Source organism: Salvelinus alpinus, chromosome 7, assembly GCF_045679555.1.
Source record: "Salvelinus alpinus chromosome 7, SLU_Salpinus.1, whole genome shotgun sequence".
Taxonomy (NCBI): Eukaryota; Metazoa; Chordata; class Actinopteri; order Salmoniformes; family Salmonidae; genus Salvelinus; species Salvelinus alpinus.
In genome coordinates, this window is record NC_092092.1 from 863,461 (window position 1) to 887,577 (window position 24,117).

Below are 24,117 nucleotides of genomic sequence, written 5' to 3' on the forward strand. Positions count from 1 at the left end.
TACAAAACATTAGGAACGCCTTCCTAATATTGGGGGGGGGGGTATACATAATCTTTTAGCTGACACTGCTGCAACTCATTTCTCAGTGCTCTGAGAAGTATGGTTTTTTGTTGTACATTGTCCCTGTCCAAACGTAATTAATACAATGTCTTTTCTGACCTGCCTCTTGTTGCTAGGCTACCACAGCACATCCCTTTCAGGGAGAGCAAGCTCACCCACTACCTGCAAGGCTTCTTCTGTGGGCGGGGCAAAGCCTGCATGGTAGTCAACGTCAACCAGTGTGCCTCCATGTACGACGAGACGATCAACGTGCTCAAGTTCTCCGCCGTGGCTCAGAAGGTGGTGGTGCTGACATCCAAGACCGCCTCCCATCTCGCCACCAAGACGTCGGCCCGGCAACTGTCCGTGATCGTCGACCACGCAGACAGGAAGAACCTATTGGGTAAGCGGAGAAGGAGCTCTCTGGTTGGCTGGGAGACCAGTCTGGAGGATGTGCAGGAGGATGTTGATGACATGGAAGGGGAGAGCACGGCAGAGGACAGCGTGATTGAGGAGACCATGCAGGAAGTGGACGATGACGAGTTTCTCATCGATAAAGATGCTTATGAGGTAAGGCTCTCCCCCTAGCTACTAGGGCTGAGAGTTGCCAGGGACCTCATTACACCAGACCTCATTACACCAGACTGAGGGGCCTCATTACACCAGGCCTCATTACACCAGGCCTCATTACACCAGGCCTCATTACACCAGGCCTCATTACACCAGGCCTCATTACACCAGACTGAGGGGCCTCATTACACCAGACTGAGGGGCCTCATTACACCAGACTGAGGGGCCTCATTACACCAGACTGAGGGGCCTCATTACACCAGACTGAGGGGCCTCATTACACCAGACTGAGGGGCCTCATTACACCAGGCCTCATTACACCAGACTGAGGGACCTCATTACACCAGACTGAGGGGCCTCATTACACCAGGCCTCATTACACCAGACTGAGGGACCTCATTACACCAGACTGAGGGGCCTCATTACACCAGGCCTCATTACACCAGACTGAGGGGCCTCATTACACCAGGCCTCATTACACCAGACTGAGGGACCTCATTACACCAGACTGAGGGACCTCATTACACCAGACTGAGGGGCCTCATTACACCAGACTGAGGGGCCTCATTACACCAGGCCTCATTACACCAGACTGAGGGACCTCATTACACCAGACTGAGGTGCCTCATTACACCAGGCCTCATTACACCAGGCCTCATTACACCAGACTGAGGGACCTCATTACACCAGACTGAGGTGCCTCATTACACCAGGCCTCATTACACCAGACTGAGGGGCCTCATTACACCAGACTGAGGGGCCTCATTACACCAGACTGAGGGACCTCATTACACCAGACTGAGGGGCCTCATTACACCAGACTGAGGGACCTCATTACACCAGACTGAGGGACCTCATTACACCAGACTGAGGTGCCTCATTACACCAGGCCTCATTACACCAGACTGAGGGACCTCATTACACCAGACTGAGGGGCCTCATTACACCAGACTGAGGGACCTCATTACACCAGACTGAGGGACCTCATTACACCAGACTGAGGGGCCTCATTACACCAGACTGAGGCCTCATTACACCAGACTGAGGGACCTCATTACACCAGACTGAGGGACCTCATTACACCAGACTGAGGGGCCTCATTACACCAGACTGAGGGGCCTCATTACACCAGGCCTCATTACACCAGACTGAGGGACCTCATTACACCAGACTGAGGGGCCTCATTACACCAGGCCTCATTACACCAGACTGAGGGACCTCATTACACCAGACTGAGGTGCCTCATTACACCAGGCCTCATTACACCAGACTGAGGGACCTCATTACACCAGACTGAGGTGCCTCATTACACCAGGCCTCATTACACCAGACTGAGGGGCCTCATTACACCAGACTGAGGGGCCTCATTACACCAGACTGAGGGACCTCATTACACCAGACTGAGGGGCCTCATTACACCAGACTGAGGGGCCTCATTACACCAGACTGAGGGGCCTCATTACACCAGACTGAGGGACCTCATTACACCAGACTGAGGGACCTCATTACACCAGACTGAGGTGCCTCATTACACCAGGCCTCATTACACCAGACTGAGGGACCTCATTACACCAGACTGAGGGACCTCATTACACCAGACTGAGGGACCTCATTACACCAGACTGAGGTGCCTCATTACACCAGGCCTCATTACACCAGACTGAGGGACCTCATTACACCAGACTGAGGGACCTCATTACACCAGACTGAGGGCCCTCATTACACCAGACTGAGGGACCTCATTACACCAGACTGAGGGACCTCATTACACCAGACTGAGGTGCCTCATTACACCAGGCCTCATTACACCAGACTGAGGGACCTCATTACACCAGACTGAGGTGCCTCATTACACCAGGCCTCATTACACCAGACTGAGGGACCTCATTACACCAGACTGAGGTGCCTCATTACACCAGGCCTCATTACACCAGACTGAGGGACCTCATTACACCAGACTGAGGGGCCTCATTACACCAGACTGAGGGGCCTCATTACACCAGACTGAGGGGCCTCATTACACCAGACTGAGGGGCCTCATTACACCAGACTGAGGGGCCTCATTACACCAGACTGAGGGGCCTCATTACACCAGACTGAGGGGCCTCATTACACCAGACTGAGGGGCCTCATTACACCAGACTGAGGGGCCTCATTACACCAGACTGAGGTGCCATTACAACATGTATTGCGTTCCGAACATATTGCTCACAACATGTCTGCTGCAGAGGGACAAGAGAGTCATGATAACTAGTTTTGATCCGTTGTGGAAATAAGTGCTGAAAACAAATAGTCTCCCTATTTTAAAAGGTGGAGAACAAGCTATGAAGGGAAAATTCGTTTTGGTGCAGGGACAGCCAACTAGTGCAAAAATAATACAGCGACATTGTCAAAAATAATATCCCGATTTATGTAACCGTATTGATTTGTTCCTCCATCACTACTAACCTCTGTTTAGTAGTCACCTACATTTCCAGGCCCTGATTTACATTTACATTTAAGTCATTTAGCAGACGCTCTTATCCAGAGCGACTTACAAGTTGGTGCATTCACCTTATGATGTCCAGTGGAACAACCACTTTACAATAGTGCATCTAACTCTAAGGGGGGGGGGGGGTTAGAAGGATTACTTTATCCTATCCTAGGTATTCCTTAAAGAGGTGGGGTTTCAGGTGTCTCCGGAAGGTGGTGATTGATTCCGCTGACCTGGCGTCGTGGGGGAGTTTGTTCCACCATTGGGGTGCCAGAGCAGCGAACAGTTTTGACTGGGCTGAGCGGGAGCTGTACTTCCTCAGAGGTAGGGAGGCGAGCAGGCCAGAGGTGGATGAACGCAGTGCCCTTGTTTGGGTGTAGGGCCTGATCAGAGCCTGAAGGTACGGAGGTGCCGTTCCCCTCACAGCTCCGTAGGCAAGCACCATGGTCTTGTAGCGGATGCGAGCTTCAACTGGAAGCCAGTGGAGAGAGCGGAGGAGCGGGGTGACGTGAGAGAACTTGGGAAGGTTGAACACCAGACGGGCTGCGGCGTTCTGGATGAGTTGTAGGGGTTTAATCGCACAGGCAGGGAGCCCAGCCAACAGCGAGTTGCAGTAATCCAGACGGGAGATGACAAGTGCCTGGATTAGGACCTGCGCCGCTTCCTGTGTGAGGCAGGGTCGTACTCTGCGAATGTTGTAGAGCATGAACCTACAGGAACGGGTCACCGCCTTGATGTTGGTTGAGAACGGCAGGGTGTTGTCCAGGATCACGCCAAGGTTCTTAGCGCTCTGGGAGGAGGACACAATGGAGTTGTCAACCGTGATGGCGAGATCATGGAACGGGCAGTCCTTCCCCGGGAGGAAGAGCAGCTCCGTCTTGCCGAGGTTCAGCTTGAGGTGGTGATCCGTCATCCACACTGATATGTCTGCCAGACATGCAGAGATGCGATTCGCCACCTGGTTATCAGAAGGGGGAAAGGAGAAGATTAATTGTGTGTCGTCTGCATAGCAATGATAGGAGAGACCATGTGAGGATATGACAGAGCCAAGTGACTTGGTGTATAGCGAGAATAGGAGAGGGCCTAGAACAGAGCCCTGGGGGACACCAGTGGTGAGAGCACGTGGTGCGGAGACAGATTCTCGCCACGCCACCTGGTAGGAGCGACCTGTCAGGTAGGACGCAATCCAAGCGTGGGCCGCGCCGGAGATGCCCAACTCGGAGAGGGTGGAGAGGAGGATCTGATGGTTCACAGTATCAAAGGCAGCCGATAGGTCTAGAAGGATGAGAGCAGAGGAGAGAGAGTTAGCTTTAGCAGTGCGGAGCGCCTCCGTGACACAGAGAAGAGCAGTCTCAGTTGAATGACTAGTCTTGAAACCTGACTGATTTGGATCAAGAAGGTCATTCTGAGAGAGATAGCAGGAGAGCTGGCCAAGGACGGCACGTTCAAGAGTTTTGGAGAGAAAAGAAAGAAGGGATACTGGTCTGTAGTTGTTGACATCAGAGGGATCGAGTGTAGGTTTTCAGAAGGGGTGCAACTCTCGCTCTCTTGAAGGCGGAAGGGACGTAGCCAGCGGTCAAGGATGAGTTGATGAGCGAGGTGAGGTAGGGGAGAAGGTCTCCGGAAATGGTCTGGAGAAGAGAGGAGGGGATAGGGTCAAGCGGGCAGGTTGTTGGGCGGCCGGCCGTCACAAGACGCGAGATTTCATCTGGAGAGAGAGGGGAGAAAGAGGTCAAAGCACAGGGTAGGACAGTGTGAGCAGAACCAGCGGTGTCGTTTGACTTAGCAAACGAGGATCGGATGTCGTCGACCTTCTATTCAAAATGGTTGACGAAGTCATCCGCAGAGAGGGAGGAGGGGGAGGAGGATTCAGGAGGGAGGAGAAGGTGGCAAAGAGCTTCCTAGGGTTAGAGGCAGATGCTTGGAATTTAGAGTGGTAGAAAGTGGCTTTAGCAGCAGAGACAGAAGAGGAGAATGTAGAGAGGAGGGAGTGAAAGGATGCCAGGTCCGCAGGGAGGCGAGTTTAACTCCATTTCCGCTCGGCTGCCCGGAGCCCTGTTCTGTGAGCTCGCAATGAGTCGTCGAGCCACGGAGCAGGAGGGGAGGACCGAGCCGGCCTGGAGGATAGGGGACATAGAGAGTTCAAAGGATGCAGAAAGGGAGGAGAGGAGGGTTGAGGAGGCAGAATCAGGAGATAGGTTGGAGAAGGTTTGAGCAGAGGGAAGAGATGATAGGATGGAAGAGGAGAGAGTAGCGGGGGAGAGAGAGCGAAGGTTGGGACGGCACGATACCATCCGAGTAGGGGCAGTGTGGGAAGTGTTGGATGAGAGCGAGAGGGAAAAGGATACAAGGTAGTGGTCAGAGACTTGGAGGGGAGTTGCAATGAGATTAGTGGAAGAACAGCATCTAGTAAAGATGAGGTCAAGCGTATTGCCTGCCTTGTGAGTAGGGGGGGAAGGTGAGAGGGTGAGGTCAAAAGAGGAGAGGAGTGGAAAGAAGGAGGCAGAGAGGAATGAGTCAAAGGTAGACGTGGGGAGGTTAAAGTCACCCAGAACTGTGAGAGGTGAGCCATCCTCAGGAAAGGAGCTTATTAAGGCGTCGAGCTCATTGATGAACTCTCCAAGGGAACCTGGGGGGCGATAAATGATAAGGATGTTAAGCTTGAAAGGGCTGGTAACTGTGACAGCATGGAATTCAAAGGAGGCGATAGACAGATAGGTCAGGGGAGAAAGAGAGAATGTCCACTTGGGAGAGATGAGGATCCCAGTGCCACCACCCCGCTGACCAGAGGCTCTCGGGGTGTGCGAGAACACGTGGGCAGACGAGGAGAGAGCAGTAGGAGTAGCAGTGTTATCTGTGGTAATCCATGTTTCCGTCAGTGCCAAGAAGTCGAGGGACTGGAGGGAAGCATAGGCTGAGATGAACGGCCTTGTTGGCCGCAGATCGGCAGTTCCAGAGGCTGCCGGAGACCTGGAACTCCACGTGGGTCGTGCGCGCTGGGACCACCAGGCAGCGGCCACGCGGTGTGAAGCGTTTGTATGGTCTGTGCAGAGAGGAGAGAAGAGGGATAGACAGACACATAGTTGACAGGCTACAGAAGAGGCTACGCTAATGCAAAGGAGATTGGAATGACAAGTGGACTACACGTCTCGAATGTTCAGAAAGTTAAACTTACGTTGCAAGAAATCTTATTGACTAAAAATGATACAGTGCTGCTGAAGTAGGCTAGCTAGCAGTGGCTGCGTTGTTGACTTAGTTAGAAAGTGTAGCTGGCTAGGTAGCCTCGGTAACTGGCTAGGTAACCTCGACAATTACTCAAAAACTACACAATTATCTTGACAGCAAAGACAACTATGTAGCTAGCTAACACTACACTAACCAAGTCGTTCCGTTGTAATGTAATAGTCTCTACAGTGCTGCTATTCGGTAGACGGTAGACGTTGGCTAGCTGGCTAGCTGCTGGCTAGCTAGCAGTGTTTCCTACGTTAAGAGGGACGACAAATAGCTGGCTAGCTAACCTCGGTAAATTACGATAATTACTGTAATCTACACAATTATCTTGGATACGAAGACAGCAAAGACAACTATGTAGCTAGCTAACACTACGCTAATCAAGTCGTTCCGTTGAATGTAATAGTTTCTACAGTGCTGCTATTCGGTAGACGTTGGCTAGCTGTTGGCTAGCTAGCAGTGTTTCCTACGTTAAGGACGACAAATAGCTGGCTAGCTAACCTCGGTAAATTAAGATAATCACTCTAAAACTACACACTCTAAACTACACAATTATCTTGGATACGAAGATAGCAAAGACAATTATGTAGCTAGCTAACACTACACTAACCAAGTCGTTCCGTTGAGTGTAATAGTTTCTACAGTGCTGGTAGACGGTGGGCGTTGGCTAGCTGGCTAGCTGCTGGCCAGATAGCAGTGTTGACTACGTTAGGACGACGAATTACGATAATTACGCAATTACCTTTGATACAAAGACGGCTATGTAGCTAGCTAAGAAGAAATTGCTAAGATCAGACAAATCAAACCGTTGTACTATAATGAAATGTAATGAAAAGTTATACTACCTGCGGAGCGAAGTGCGAAATGCGACCGCTCGCTCCAACCCGGAAGTGCCGATTTGATTTCTGAAATTTGGGGTAGATTCAGGCTTACTAATAGTCTCGTAAAAGGGACCAGAGTTTTTCCTTATCAGATCACATTGTCAAAACTCTGGTACTTTTTCTTTTTATTAATGTGAAGTTCACCCAGAACTAAAGTCTTGTGTAATTTGGTCAGATGCTTGATTTTATTTATTTTTTAAAAGTCTGTCCACAAGAGATGAATGTGAAGTAAGTTTTTTTTAATGTCTGTTAACCCTTTCAGAGCCAACTCCTCCAGTTGAAGGAGCTCCGGGAACAACTCCAGAAAGAGAGATCTGAAAACCTGGCTTTGGAATCCCGGATCCGGGACGAGGTCACAAAGGAATTTTCTGAGCTCTTCTCTGAAATGCAGACCGATTACAAGTGAGCTCTTCTCTGCCTTTAAAAATTAAGTCATAATTTTTGTTTGGCTGCTTTTTAAATAATAATAGATTGGTTTTATATATTGCCTTTCTATCAACTGAGGTTACTCAAAGCTTTTACATAGTAAGGTGGATTTTAAAGGTTAAATGTTTTTAATAAATAAAACTGAACAAGCTGTAGCTTTAATAACTTGAATTCTGTGTCCTTAAAGGGAACGTCTGGCCAAAGAGAAGGAGATTGTCGAGGAGAGAGCAGAGAGGCGTCTAGAGATCCTGAAGAATCTAGTGAACAAGAACGCCAGTCATGAGGAGCTGGACAGAGCGGAGCGAGCCACGGTAATGCGGCCTAACTAGACACATTGGCCGTCTAGCAGTGTCAACCTCCATCACGTAGCCTCGTCTCTTCCTTCACCTGACACGGACTTAGCTGTGATAACTACTCTATAGCGGAATCACGTATTGACTATGACATGTGGTCTCACCTAGCTATCTTAAGATTAACGTACTTAACTGTAAGTTGCTCTGGATAAGAGCTTCTGCTTAATGACTAAAATGTGTATTGTCTGGTGTAGAAGGTCAGCTCGTCGTTGGGAGGCATGTTTGACTCCATGTGCAGTGACCTGGCAGGCATAAAGATGGCGGCTGAGACGGCCAAGACGTGTCTGGTGGTCGCCCATCCCAGTAGTGACACCGTCTCCAACCTCTCAGAGCAGCTCCCTGTCAAAACCAATGGTAACCAACTGGCGGCCGGTTTTTATTTTAGCACTACACAATGGATTCCACTAAGCAAAGGCTTGATGATGATTTTGAATGGGGTGTGTCATGTTAAAGACCCAAGATCTGCACCTTTTTGGGTCCTCAGGACCAGGATTATGAAACACTGGTGTAGCCTGTCACATTCACCTTCAGTAGAACTGTGTCACCAATAACCTGTCAATCACCAGTTTTCACTAACCGTCAATGACCGACGCAGACCGGTTTACCTGATTTTCAGTGGCTGTGAGGGAACATGCTGGGTCTCCTTCTGGTTGATTAGTCCGTTTTCTTCCGTTGATTTCAGAACTGGAAAATTATTGCAGACAAACACCGCAATCAAACGAACAGCTTGACGAGGCTAGAAAGGTACTGTCAAATTTATTTTATTTTTGGGTGAGGTATTTTGCAGCAATGGGACTTATTTTGGTTCTAACTAATCAATCGTGGACTGACTACATACACCACATGATGCTGCAGTTTAGTTCTGTGTGCACTGGGAGAGAGTCGGCACTGACAAACCTTTTTGTGTTTTCTCTTGTAGACTCTGGAGTCTCAGGAGCTGAAGATCTCCGACCTGGTGAAGATGTGTCATGAGAAGGATGAGATGATCTCCTCGCTTCAGAAGTCCGTGGACCAGCAGGTCAAAGACACTATCAAGGATGTAAGTTCCTTTTAAATGACAAGCTATCAGCCTGTTTCACAGTCCAGGGGTTCTCAAACCTTTTTAGGGGGGGCCGGGGGACCCATTTTGTGATAGGAAATTCATCAGGGACCACCCTGATTTGATTGGTCACATACACGTGGTTAGCAGATGTTATTGGTCACGTACACATGGTTAGCAGATGTTATTGGTCACGTACACGTGGTTAGCAGATGTTATTGGTCACATACATGTGGTTAGCAGATGTTATTGGTCACTTACACGTGGTTAGCAGACGTTATTGGTCACATACACGTGGTTAGCAGACGTTATTGGTCACATACACGTGGTTAGCAGATGTTATTGGTCACATACACGTGGTTAGCAGACGTTATTGGTCACATACACGTGGTTAGCAGACGTTATTGGTCACATACATGTGGTTAGCAGACGTTATTGGTCACATACACGTGGTTAGCAGACGTTATTGGTCACACACGTGGTTAGCAGATGTTATTGGTCACATACACGTGGTTAGCAGACGTTATTGGTCACATACACGTGGTTAGCAGACGTTATTGGTCACATACACGTGGTTAGCAGACGTTATTGCGAGTGTAGCGAAATGCTTGTTTCTAGTTCCGACAGTGCACTAATATCTAACAATTCCACAACAACTACCTAATACACACATCTAAGTAAAGTAAAGGAATGGAATAAGAATATATAAATATATGGATGAGCAATGCAGAGCGGCATAGGCTAAGATTCAATAGATGGTATGTAATGTACAGTTGAAGTCGGAAGTTTTACATACACCTTAGCCAAATACATTTAAACTGTTTTCCACAATTCCTGACATTTAATCCGAGTAAAGATTCCCTGTCTTAGGTCAGTTAGGATCACCACTTTATTTTAAGAATGTGAAATGTCAGAATAATAGTAGAGAGAATGATTTATTTCTCATCACATTCCCAGTGGGTCAGAAGTTTACATACACTCAATGAGTATTTGGTAGCATTGCTTTTAAATTGTTTAACTTGGGTCAAACGTTTTGGGTAGCCTTCCACAAACTTCCCACAATAAATTGGGTGAATTTTGGCCCATTCCTCCTGACAGAGCTGGTGTAACTGAGTCAGGTTTTTAGGCCTCCTTGCTCGCACACGCTTTTTCAGTTCTGCTCACACATTTTCTATGGGATAGAGGTCAGGGCTTTGTGATGGCCACTCCAATACCTCAACTTTGTTGTCCTTAAGCCATTTTGCTACAACTCTGGAAGTATGCTTGGGGTCATTGTCCATTTGGAAGACCCATTTGCGACCAAGCTTTAACTTCCTGACTGATGTCTTGAGATGTTGCTTCAATATATCCACATAATTTTCCTTCCTCGTGATGCCATCTATTTTGTGAAGTTCACCAGTCCCTCCTGCAGCAAAGCACCCCCACAACATGATGCTGCCACCCCCGTGCTTCACCTTTGGGATGGTGTTCTTCGGCTTGCAAGCATCTCCCTTTTTCCTCCGAACATAACGATGGTCATCATGACCAAACAGTTCTATTTTTGTTTCATCAGACCAGAGGATATTTCTCCAAAAAGTACGATCTTTGTCCCCATGTGCAGTTGCAAACCGTAGTCTGGCTTTTTTATGGCGGTTTTGGAGTAGTGGCTTCCTCCTTGCTGAGCGGCCTTTCAGGTTATGTCGATTTTAGGACTCATTTTACTGTGGATATAGATACTTTTGTACCTGTTTCCTCCAGCATCTTCACAAGGTCCTTTGCTGCTGTTCTGGGATTAATTTGCACTTTTCGCACCAAAGTACGTTCATCTCTAGGAGACAGAACGCGTCTCCTTCCTGAGCGGTATGACGGCTGCATGGTCCCATGGTGTTTATACTTGCGTACTATTGTTTGTAAAGATGAACGTGGTACCTTCAGGCGTTTGGAAATTGCTCCCAAGGATGAACCAGACTTGTGGGAGGTCTACAATTTATTTTCTGAGGTCTTGGCTGATTTCTTTTGATTTTCCCATGATGTCAAGCAAAGAGGCACTGAGTTTGAAGGTATGCCTTGAAATACATCCACAGGTACACCTCCAATTGACTCAAATGATGTCAATTAGCCTATCAAATTCTTCTGAAGCCATGACATAATTTTCTGGAATTTTCCAAGCTGTGTAAAGGCACAGTCAACTTAGTGTATGTAAACTTCTGACCCACTGGAATTGTGATACATTGAGTTATAAGTGAAATAATCTGTCTGTAAACAATTGTTTGAAAAATTACTTGTGTCGTGCACAAAGTAGATGTCCTAACCGACTTGCCAAAACTATAGTTTGTTAACAAGAAATATGTGGAGTGGTTGATACACTTAGGTTGGAGTCATTAACACTCGTTTATGTAAACTTCTGACTTCAACTGTACATATGAGATGAGTAATGCAAGATATGTAAACATTAAAGTAACTCGTGATCCATTTATTGAAGTGGCCAATGATTTCAAGTCTGTATGTAGGCAGCAGCCTCTCTGTGTTAGTGATGAACGTAATTGCATATGAGTTCTGCTATGACTTTGGCAGTGCATCATGGCTGGACGAACCAAGTCTCAGACCCTGGGAAGGGAAAATAATGTAAAGGCCCATGTCTTGGCATCAGAATATTGCATTTCGACACATTTTGTCATGGGGGAAGAGTTGTGAAATTTACTGTGGATACCAATAGTCTGAGCCGCCCAGGCCCGTGTCACTCAGGGTTAGGAACATGCATTGTAAATGAATAATATTGTATTACACCCTTTTAACTTATTCCATGGGTGTTGTTGGCCAAAAATGTGTTTTAATCTGTTAGGAGTATTCATAAACGATGTATATATTTTGACATCTGAACGTGGACCCCCTGCAGTACCTAGCCAACCCCACTTTGAGAACCCCTGTCATACTCGGTATTTGACAATACCTCTCCCATTTTATAGCTCACCGGTGCCAATTTCCCATCCGAATGCCACCTTTTTTCTGAATGCTCATATCCAGAACGTGATCAATTTTTATTCCAGCTTGAGTTAGCCATGCTATATGTTTTAACACCGTTGTTGGGGGGGGGGGGGGGGTTTCCTTGACAGAAGACTACATTCGACGGCATCAAAGACGAGCTCCTGCGTCTGAAGAGCAGCTGCACTTGCTCCGGAGGGGAGAAGCGCAGCTCTCGCGCAGAGAGCCGCAAACGGCTGGTGGATCTCCAGCCGGACCTGGAGGAACAGCCCCCCAGCAAGAAAGGTACGGGGTAGGCTCCGCTGCCGGGATGTCCCTCCCACTTTTTGTAGGGGGGGGGGGGAGAGAGTAACGCGAGAGGTCGCAAAAACATCCGCTCGAAAAGGCGACTGTCTGCGCTCTAGAAGTAATGCTGCCTCAGACTTCCTTATGTATAAATGCTTCTATTCGCCATTTGTGTTTTTTTTTTTTTGTAAGTGATTGTCGTATTCATGATTTTAAACAATAATAAATCGTTCTTTTGTTGGTTTTCTGTACTCAGACAATTTTTTTTTTTTGTTTACATTACAGATGTGGAAGGTATTATTGAGGCATCACATCATTAGTAGAGACACCATGTTCTGAGAAATGATCTTCACTAACCATACTCACTAATATGGACTTAGAAATGTTTATTTTCCAATATCAATTGCTGACCAAAATTGCAATGTGTCCAGTTTGCTGTTTAGCAAACCACTAGCCCTAATCCCATTCCACTGGCTAACGCTTAAAGACAGAACACAAGATTCATTCAGTTAAATACTGTAAAGCATCCCGTTAACCTAAACTAACATCCCACCGTACGTCAGATGATCAGTATTATAATATACTTTGTTGGCAACGCCTTTTAGAGATGACTCATCAGCTGTCCTGTTCTTTGTTAGGATTCCATGGGGAGGGTAGTGGAGAGGAGGAGGAGGAGGAGAAGATGGACAGATTGCGCTGGGAACAGGTGGTGAAATCCTCAGAAGTGGCGGGACAAGTAGAGACTCTGCAGCTTGACCAGGTAGCACACAGCGAGGGTGACTGGAAAGTGCAGGAGAAGAATATCTCCTGTATGGAGGCACATGAGCTGAACGCTGAGGCGCAGACGCGTGCTCGCGAGGAGGCCCTGTCCGTGGAGCAGGCGGCTAGGAGGGAGAATGCCAGGCTGCTCCAGGAACGGGAAGACTTGCAGCGGGAGATGGGCGTACTCCGAGGGGAATCCCAGGATCTAACTGGGAAGCTGCAGGCCGTGGAGAGGGAGGTCAGTCTGCAGACAGCTAGAGCAGAAAAAGCTGCAGAGGACCGACAGGTCACGCATGACCACGAGGTCAGAGAGAAAACTGCCCTGATTGACTCCCTGATACAGGAAGTGACACGCCTAGGGCAGGAAGTCGTGGCCTATCAAGCTGCGTCGGAAGTACAAAGGGACAGCCGGCTTCTCAGAGACAAGATGGCGGAACTGAAGAGGGAATGCTCAGAGGCCCTAGAGGAGAGGCTCCTGCTGAAAGAGAAACTGGCCCAACAGCAGATCATAGAACAGGAGCTGAAAGAGAAACTGGCCCAACAGCAGATCTCAGAACAGGAGTTGGAGGAGCTGAAAGAGAAACTGGCCCAACAGCAGATCTCAGAACAGGAGTTGGAGGAGCTGAAAGAGAAACTGGCCCAACAGCAGATCTCAGAACAGGAGTTGGAAGAGCTGAAAGAGAAACTGGCCCAACAGCAGATCATAGAACAGGAGCTGAAAGAGAAACTGGCCCAACAGCAGATCATAGAACAGGAGCTGAAAGAGAAACTGGCCCAACAGCAGATCTCAGAACAGGAGTTGGAGGAGCTGAAAGAGAAACTGGCCCAACAGCAGATCATAGAACAGGAGCTGAAAGAGAAACTGGCCCAACAGCAGATCTCAGAACAGGAGTTGGAGGAGCTGAAAGAGAAACTGGCCCAACAGCAGATAATAGAACAGGAGCTGAAAGAGAAACTGGCCCAACAGCAGATCTCAGAACAGGAGTTGGAGGAGCTGAAAGAGAAACTGGCCCAACAGCAGATAATAGAACAGGAGCTGAAAGAGAAACTGGCCCAACAGCAGATCTCAGAACAGGAGTTGGAGGAGCTGAAAGAGAAACTGGCCCAACAGCAGATCATAGAACAGGAGCTGAAAGAGAAACTGGCCCAACAGCAGATCTCAGAACAGGAGTTGGAGGAGCTGAAAGAGAAACTGGCCCAACAGCAGATAATAGAACAGGAGCTGAAAGAGAAACTGGCCCAACAGCAGATCTCAGAACAGGAGTTGGGGGAGCTGAAAGAGAAACTGGCCCAACAGCAGATCATAGAACAGGAGCTGAAAGAGAAACTGGCCCAACAGCAGATCTCAGAACAGGAGTTGGAGGAGCTGAAAGAGAAACTGGCCCAACAGCAGATAATAGAACAGGAGCTGAAAGAGAAACTGGCCCAACAGCAGATCTCAGAACAGGAGTTGGGGGAGCTGAAAGAGAAACGGGCCCAACAGGAACTGACCTTGGAGCAGCTCAAGGTGGAAATGGAGGCTAAAGAAGAGGCCCACGTTGACAGCAAAAACTCTGTAGCTGAGAGAGAGGGTCTGAGGAAACTAAACTCTGATCTGGAGGCTGAGGTCGCGACCTTGAAGGGAAAGATAGCCTATCGGGAGGAAGAGGAGCGCACGCGCCGAATGGAGAGGGAGGTGGCTGTAACCGTGTCCCAAACGGAGAGAGTGGCAGAGTTGGAGAAGATACTGTTCGAGAAGGAGGCGGAGGTGTCGGGCCTCCAGAGGAGCCTGAGGGAGGCGCAGGAGAGGTGGGAGGATGAGGAGACGGCTGCGGTGCAGGAGGCTCGTAGGAGGGAGGTGGAGAGGAGGAGGGAGCTGCTGGCCGTGGCTGAGGAGGCCATCGCTCAGAAGGACGCTGAGCTGAAGAAGAGAGCACAGGACATCACCAGGTTAGTGGGCTGGCTGGCACCATTAATTCACTCTGGCTAGTGGGGAGGCCTTCGGGCCAATCCTAAATCATCCTCTAAACCCTACGCACGTGTGGAGATCTGAGAGGATTTGATTGGTGTATGCAGTACGGTGACAGGTTCCACCTAGCCTATCAGAGGGCAAGGTGCAGCTATTACAAGATTGATTACAAGTGTCCTCTCAGATCTCTACAAGTGTATAGGGCACCGGGTTTAGGGGTTGTTTGAGTTCTTTATTTTCCCTGCTCTACCTGACTGGTAAACCTCTCTCTCTAATATAGTGGTGTTTTTAAGTTAATCTCATGTGTTTGTGACCACAGATTGAAGGAGACCATTAAACTTGACTCGGACAAAGTGAAGAGTTTGACCTTGGACCTTGAGAGGAAAGACGATGACATTTCTGATCTCAAAGAGAAGCTGGCCGACTCTAAAAAACAGATACAGCAAGTTCAAAAGGAGGTAAAGGCTGATAAGATGTATATATTTTTTCCATTGTGGCGGCAGCGTAGCCTAGTGGTTAGAGTGGAGGGGGCGGCAGCGTAGCCTGGTGGTTAGAGTGGAGGGGCGGCAGCGTAGCCTAGTGGTTAGAGTGGAGGGGGCGGCAGCGTAGCCTGGTGGTTAGAGTGGAGTGGCGGCAGCGTAGCCTAGTGGTTAGAGTGGAGGGGGCGGCAGCGTAGCCTGGTGGTTAGAGTGGAGGGGCGGCAGCGTAGCCTAGTGGTTAGAGTGGAGGGGGCGGCAGCGTAGCCTGGTGGTTAGAGTGGAGGGGCGGCAGCGTAGCCTAGTGGTTAGAGTGGAGGGGGCGGCAGCGTAGCCTAGTGGTTAGAGTGGAGGGGCGGCAGAGTAGCCTAGTGGTTAGAGTGGAGGGGGCGGCAGCGTAGCCTGGTGGTTAGAGTGGAGGGGCGGCAGCGTAGCCTAGTGGTTAGAGTGGAGGGGCGGCAGCGTAGCCTAGTGGTTAGAGTGGAGGGGCGGCAGCGTAGCCTAGTGGTTAGAGTGGAGGGGCGGCAGCGTAGCCTAGTGGTTAGAGTGGAGGGGCGGCAGCGTAGCCTAGTGGTTAGAGTGGAGGGGCGGCAGCGTAGCCTAGTAGTTAGAGCGTTGGACTAGTAACCGAAAGGTTGCAAGATTCGAATCCCCGAGCTGACAAGGTACAAAATCTGTCATTCTGCCCCTGAACCAAGGCAGTTAAGTTGGCCCACTGTTCCTAGGCCGTCATTGAAAATAAGAATTTGTTCTTAACTGACTTGCCTACTTAAATAAAGGTCAAATTAAAAAAAATGAGAGAGCAATATACAGTATATACACACAAGTATGTGGACACCTGCTCGTCAAACATCTCATTCCAAAATCATGGGCATTAATATGGAGTTGCCCCCCCCCACTTTGCTGTTATAACAGCCGCCACTCTTCTGGGAAGGCTTTCCACTAGAGGTTGGAACATTGCTGAGAGGACTTCCTTCCTTTCAGCCACAAGAGCATTAGTGAGGTCGGGGCAGTGATGTTGGGCGATTAAGCCTGACTCGCAGTCGGTGTTCCAATTCATCCCAAACGTGTTCTATGGGGTTGAGATCAGGGCTCTGCAGGCCAGTCAAGTTATTCCACATCGAACTTAAAAAACGATTTCTGTATGGACCTCGCTTTGTGTTCGGGGGGCATTGTCATGCTGAAACAAGAAAGGGCCTTTCCCAAACTGCTGCCATGAAGTTGCTTGCCCGAACCATGGAAAAACAGCCATAGACCATTGTTCCTCCTCCACCAAACTTTACAGTTGGCACTATGCATTCGGGCAGGCAGCGTTCTCCTGGCGTCCGCCAAACCAGAGAACTCATTTCCACTGCTCCAGAGTCCAATGGCGGCGAGCTTTACACCACTCCAGCCAACGCTTGGCATTGGGCATGGTGATTTTAGGCTTGTGTGCGGCTGCTCGGCCATGGAAACCCATTTCATGAAGCGTCCGACAAACAGTTATTGCGCTGACGTTGCTTCTAGAGGTAGTTTGGAACTCGGTAGTGAGGGTTGCAACCGAGGGCAGACTTTTTTTAAACGTGCTACGCGCTTCAGCACACGGTGGTTCCGTTTCTGTGAGCTTGTGTGGCCTACCACTTCTTGGCTGAGCCGTTGTTGCTCCTAGACGTTTTCACTTCACAATAACAGCCCTTTTTAAAGTTGTTAGGTTCTAATTCTGAGTAAAACACTCGATGGACATTTTATGAAAGCTTAACCAAGTTTAATTCTGCCCAGAGGATCAATACAGCTGCATTAGACAAACACATTATCACACAAGGACTGATATTTAACCGTTCCTCATAGAGGGAGTCTCCTCCTACACATCTGAACAAACATCGTTCTTTATTGCTAGGCAGGACACTAGTGATACGGGCCATAAACTTTTCTTTCTCCCTTAAGGTGACCTGACCTCAACCTGCCCCCCCCCATCTCTAATCCACGGCTCTCTCCCCTTACCAATGTCTGCCCTGACCTCAACCTGCCCCCCCCCCCATCTCTAATCCACGGCTCTCTCCCCTTACCAATGTCTGCCCTGACCTCAACCCCCCCCCCCCCCCCCCATCTCTAATCCACGGCTCTCTCCCCTTACCAATGTCTGCCCTGACCTCAACCCCCCCCCCCCCCCTCCATCTCTAATCCATGACTCTCTCCCCTTATCAATGCCTGCCCTGACCTCAACCCCCCCCCCCCCCCCCCATCTCTAATCCATGGCGCTCTCCCCTTATCAATGTCTGCCCTGACCTCAACCCCCCCCCCCCCATCACTAATCCATGGCTCTCTCCCCTTATCAATGTCTGCCCTGACCTCAACCCCCCCCCCCCCCCCTCCATCACTAATCCATGGCTCTCTCCCTTTATCAATGTCTGCCCTGACCTCAACCCCCCCCCCCCCCCCCCCCCCCCCCTCCATCACTAATGGGTCCCGTGTGGCTCAGTTGGTAGAGCATGGCGCTTGCAACGCCAGGGTTGTGGGTTCATTCCCCACGGGGGGACCAGGATGAATATGTATGAACTTTCCAATTTGTAAGTCGCTCTGGATAAGAGCGTCTGCTAAATGACTTAAATGTAATGTAAATGTAATCCATGGCTCTCTCCCCTTATCAATGTCTGCCCTGACCCCCCCCCCCCCCTCCATCACTAATCCATGGCGCTCTCCCCTTATCAATGTCTGCCCTGACCTCAACCCCCCCCCCCCCCCCCCCCATCACTAATCCATGGCTCTCTCCCCTTATCAATGTCTGCCCTGACCTCAACCCCCCCCCCCCCCCATCACTAATCCATGGCTCTCTCCCCTTATCAATGTCTGCCCTGACCTCAACCCCCCCCTCCATCACTAATCCATGGCTCTCTCCCCTTATCAATTTCTGCCGCATGTAATCACTTCCCTGCACTCAACACATTCTAAGCTTAATTGCACGCACTTTATACCTTCCTCCTATAACCATTATCTTCTGGTGTAGACCCTCCACTATATGCCTTCTGGTGTAGACCCTCCACTATATACCTTCCTCCTGTAACCATTACCTTCTGGTGTAGACCCTCCATTATATACCTTCTGGTGTAGACCCTCCACTATATACCTTCCTCCTGTAACCATTATCTTCTGGTGTAGACCCTCCACTATATACCTTCCTCCTATAACCATTAACTTCTGGTCTTAGACCCTCCACTATATACCTTCCTCCTGTAACCATTATCTTCTGGTGTAGACCCTCCACTATATACCTTCTGGTGTAGACCCTCCACTATATACCTTCCTCCTATAACCATTATCTTCTGGTGTAGACCCTCCACTATATACCTTCCTCCTATAACCATTACCTTCTGGTGTAGACCCTCCACTATATACCTTCCTCCTATAACCATTATCTTCTGGTGTAGACCCTCCACTATATACCTTCCTCCTATAACCATTATCTTCTGGTCTAGACCCTCCACTATATACCTTCCTCCTGTAACCATTATCTTCTGGTGTAGACCCTCCACTATATACCTTCCTCCTATAACCATTATCTTCTGGTGTAGACCCTCCACTATATACCTTCCTCCTGTAACCATTACCTTCTGGTATAGACCCTCCACTATATACCTTCTGGTGTAGACCCTCCACTATATACCTTCTGGTGTAGACCCTCCACTATATACCTTCCTCCTATAACCATTACCTTCTGGTGTAGACCCTCCACTATATACCTTCCTCCTATAACCCTTATCTTCTGGTGTAGACCCTCCACTATATACCTTCCTCCTATAACCATTACCTTCTGGTATAGACCCTCCACTATATACCTTCCTCCTGTAACCATTACCTTCTGGTGTAGACCCTCCACTATATACCTTCCTCCTGTAACCATTACCTTCTGGTGTAGACCCTCCACTATATACCTTCCTCCTATAACCATTATCTTCTGGTGTAGACCCTCCACTATATACCTTCCTCCTATAACCATTATCTTCTGGTGTAGACCCTCCACTATATACCTTCCTCCTGTAACCATTACCTTCTGGTGTAGACCCTCCACTATATACCTTCCTCCTGTAACCATTACCTTCTGGTATAGACCCTCCACTATATACCTTCTGGTGTAGACCCTCCACTATATACCTTCCTCCTATAACCATTACCTTCTGGTATAGACCCTCCACTATATACCTTCTGGTGTAGACCCTCCACTATATACCTTCTGGTGTAGACCCTCCACTATATACCTTCCTCCTGTAACCATTACCTTCTGGTGTAGACCCTCCACTATATACCTTCCTCCTGTAACCATTACCTTCTGGTGTAGACCCTCCACTATATACCTTCCTCCTATAACCATTACCTTCTGGTGTAGACCCTCCACTATATACCTTCCTCCTATAACCATTAACTTCTGGTGTAGACCCTCCACTATATACCTTTCTCCTATAACCATTACCTTCTGGTGTAGACCCTCCACTATATACCTTCCTCCTATAACCATTACCTTCTGGTGTAGACCCTCCACTATATACCTTCCTCCTATAACCCATTACCTTCTGGTGTAGACCCTCCACTATATACCTTCTGGTGTAGACCCTCCACTATATACCTTCCTCCTGTAACCATTACCTTCTGGTGTAGACCCTCCATTATATACCTTCCTCCTATAACCATTAACTTCTGGTCTTAGACCCTCCACTATATACCTTCCTCCAATAACCATTATCTTCTGGTGTAGACCCTCCACTATATACCTTCCTCCTGTAACCATTACCTTCTGGTGTAGACCCTCCACTATATACCTTCCTCCTATAACCATTATCTTCTGGTGTAGACCCTCCACTATATACCTTCCTCCTATAACCATTATCTTCTGGTGTAGACCCTCCACTATATACCTTCCTCCTGTAACCATTAACTTCTGGTGTAGACCCTCCACTATATACCTTCCTCCTGTAACCATTAACTTCTGGTGTAGACCCTCCACTATATACCTTCCTCCTATAACCATTAACTTCTGGTGTAGACCCTCCACTATATACCTTCCTCCTGTAACCATTATTTTCTGGTCTTAGACCCTCCACTATATACCTTCCTCCTGTAACCATTATTTTCTGGTCTTAGACCCTCCACTATATACCTTCCTCCTATAACCATTATCTTCTGGTCTAGACCCTCCACTATATACCTTCCTCCTATAACCATTACCTTCTGGTGTAGACCCTCCACTATATACCTTCCTCCTATAACCATTAACTTCTGGTGTAGACCCTCCACTATATACCTTCCTCCTATAACCCTTAACTAGTGGTCTAGACCCTCCACTATATACCTTCCTCCTATAACCATTAACTTCTGGTGTAGACCCTCCACTATATACCTTCCTCCTGTAACCATTATTTTCTGGTCTTAGACCCTCCACTATATACCTTCCTCCTGTAACCATTAACTTCTGGTGTAGACCCTCTAAACCTCAGCCCCCCCTCCCTCAGTGACATGAATAAGTACATGTTCTATTCTCAGAACCCAACACAGTTGACCGGGGCAGCTCAAGCACGGCAGAAATTCTGACGAACTGACTTGTTGGAAAGGTAGCATCCTATGACTGCTGCGTTTAAAAGTCACTGAGATCTTTAGCATGGGCGATTCTACTGCTGATGTTTTGTCTATGGAGATTGCATGGCTGTGTGCTTGATTTTTATACACCTGTCAGCAATGGATGAGGCTGAAATGGCTAAATCCACTCGTTTGAACGGGTGTCCACATACTTTTGTAATTGTAGTTGGTGAATAATTCTACACACAATCACTATTAATAACATATTAAAAACGAGTAATACAATATGAATAACACATTTAAACACTTAATAACGTATTAAAGACTTGATAACATGTGTGCCATTTTTGTGATCCTTACCCAAGATCATCTTGGAGAAATCTCTCAAACAAAAACTGCAGGACTTGGAGAAAGTGATGAAACGGCAGCAGACAGACTTGGCCAACAAAGACCGGACCATACACCAACTGAAAACTGTATGTTGTGTACTCTCTGGGTTATTTTCATTCTAACAAAGACTGGACCATACACCAACTGAAAACTGTATGTTCTGTACTCTCTGGGTTATTTTCATTCTAACAAAGACTGGACCATACACCAACTGAAAACTGTATGTTGTGTACTCTCTGGGTTATTTTCATTCTAACAAAGATAAATATATATATATATAGTATACAGTAGTAGTAGTAGTAGTATGTGTGTTATATATATATATATATATATATATGCCCTTGTTGACCGGCTCTTCCTCTATCCAGGAACATTCCGCTGACTCGAAGTCTGAGGAGAACCTAAAGCTGTATCAGAACGCCTGCAAAGGTACATGGCTCCGTACTGTTCTACTGTGTGTGTCTGTCTTCCATACATAGTCTGTGTTTTGAAATTTGTCTTCCCCGACTACTTAGTAAAAGTGTGTACTAATCATCCTATAGACTCTTTCAGAACACACTGTTCTAAAAATGGTTGCCGTTTTTAGTAGCAAATATCAACATATGAGACTCAGGCATACTGAGAACGCATCATCTAATGCAGTGTTACTCACGCATGCTGAGAACGCATCATCTAATGCTGTGTTACTCACGCATGCTGAGAACGCATCATCTAATGCAGTGTTACTCGCGCATGCTGAGAATGCAGTGTTACTCACGCATGCTGAGAATGCATCATCTAATGCAGTGTTACTCACGCATGCTGAGAATGCATCATCTAATGCAGTGTTACTCACGCATACTGAGAACGCATCATCTAATGCTGTGTTACTCACGCATACTGAGAACGCATCATCTAATGCTGTGTTACTCACGCATACTGAGAATGCATCATCTAATGCAGTGTTACTCACGCATACTGAGAACGCATCATCTAATGCTGTGTTACTCACGCATGCTGAGAATGCATCATCTAATGCAGTGTTACTCACGCATGCTGAGAATGCATCATCTAATGCAGTGTTACTCACGCATGCTGAGAATGCATCATCTAATGCTGTGTTACTCACGCATACTGAGAACGCATCATCTAATGCTGTGTTACTCACGCATACTGAGAACGCATCATCTAATGCAGTGTTACTCACGCATACTGAGAACGCATCATCTAATGCTGTGTTACTCACGCATACTGAGAATGCATCATCTAATGCAGTGTTACTCACGCATACTGAGAACGCATCATCTAATGCTGTGTTACTCACGCATACTGAGAACGCATCATCTAATGCTGTGTTACTCACGCATGCTGAGAACGCATCATCTAATGCAGTGTTACTCACGCATGCTGAGAATGCATCATCTAATGCTGTGTTACTCACGCATACTGAGAACGCATCATCTAATGCAGTGTTACTCACGCATGCTGAGAATGCATCATCTAATGCTGTGTTACTCACGCATGCTGAGAACGCATCATCTAATGCAGTGTTACTCACGCATGCTGAGAATGCATCATCTAATGCTGTGTTACTCACGCATGCTGAGAATGCATCATCTAATGCTGTGTTACTCGCGCATGCTGAGAATGCATCATCTAATGCTGTGTTACTCGCGCATGCTGAGAATGCATCATCTAATGCTGTGTTACTCGCGCATGCTGAGAATGCATCATCTAATGCTGTGTTACTCACGCATACTGAGAACGCATCATCTAATGCTGTGTTACTCACGCATACTGAGAACGCATCATCTAATGCTGTGTTACTCACGCATACTGAGAACGCATCATCTAATGCTGTGTTACTCACGCATACTGAGAACGCATCATCTAATGCTGTGTTACTCGCGCATACTGAGAACGCATCATCTAATGCTGTGTTACTCGCGCATGCTGAGAACGCATCATCTAATGCTGTGTTACTCGCGCATGCTGAGAACGCATCATCTAATGCTGTGTTACTCGCGCATGCTGAGAATGCATCATCTAATGCTGTGTTACTCACGCATACTGAGAACGCATCATCTAATGCTGTGTTACTCACGCATACTGAGAACGCATCATCTAATGCTGTGTTACTCACGCATACTGAGAACGCATCATCTAATGCTGTGTTACTCACGCATACTGAGAACGCATCATCTAATGCTGTGTTACTCGCGCATGCTGAGAATGCATCATCTAATGCTGTGTTACTCGCGCATGCTGAGAATGCATCATCTAATGCTGTGTTACTCACGCATACTGAGAACGCATCATCTAATGCTGTGTTACTCACGCATACTGAGAACGCATCATCTAATGCAGTGTTACTCACGCATGCTGAGAATGCATCATCTAATGCTGTGTTACTCACGCATGCTGAGAATGCATCATCTAATGCTGTGTTACTCAGGCATGCTGAGAATGCATCATCTAATGCTGTGTTACTCACGCATACTGAGAACGCATCATCTAATGCAGTGTTACTCACGCATGCTGAGAATGCATCATCTAATGCTGTGTTACTCACGCATGCTGAGAATGCATCATCTAATGCTGTGTTACTCGCGCATACTGAGAACGCAGTGTTACTCAGGCATGCTGAGAATGCAGTGTTACTCAGGCATGCTGAGAATGCAGTGTTACTCAGGCATGCTGAGAACGCATCATCTAATGCTGTGTTACTCACGCATGCTGAGAATGCATCATCTAATGCTG

The 24,117-nt window shown here is 47.8% G+C and overlaps 1 protein-coding gene across 3 annotated transcripts in view; it reads left to right on the top strand.

Annotated features, from left to right (window-relative positions):
• Window positions 1-24,117, top strand: part of LOC139580310 (kinesin-like protein KIF20B) — a 74,856-nt gene that overhangs the window by 3,304 nt on the left and 47,435 nt on the right. For 2 of the 3 annotated variants that reach the window (XM_071408851.1, XM_071408853.1), the window contains exons 11-21: window positions 177-609; window positions 7,457-7,596; window positions 7,808-7,931; window positions 8,168-8,327; window positions 8,656-8,717; window positions 8,893-9,012; window positions 12,105-12,258; window positions 12,897-14,949; window positions 15,288-15,426; window positions 21,354-21,464; window positions 21,747-21,807. In XM_071408851.1, coding sequence (XP_071264952.1) covers window positions 177-609; window positions 7,457-7,596; window positions 7,808-7,931; window positions 8,168-8,327; window positions 8,656-8,717; window positions 8,893-9,012; window positions 12,105-12,258; window positions 12,897-14,949; window positions 15,288-15,426; window positions 21,354-21,464; window positions 21,747-21,807 — 3,557 coding nt within the window. The remainder of the gene's footprint in view (window positions 1-176; window positions 610-7,456; window positions 7,597-7,807; window positions 7,932-8,167; window positions 8,328-8,655; window positions 8,718-8,892; window positions 9,013-12,104; window positions 12,259-12,896; window positions 14,950-15,287; window positions 15,427-21,353; window positions 21,465-21,746; window positions 21,808-24,117) is intronic. The other variant, XM_071408852.1, reaches the window with a different exon arrangement.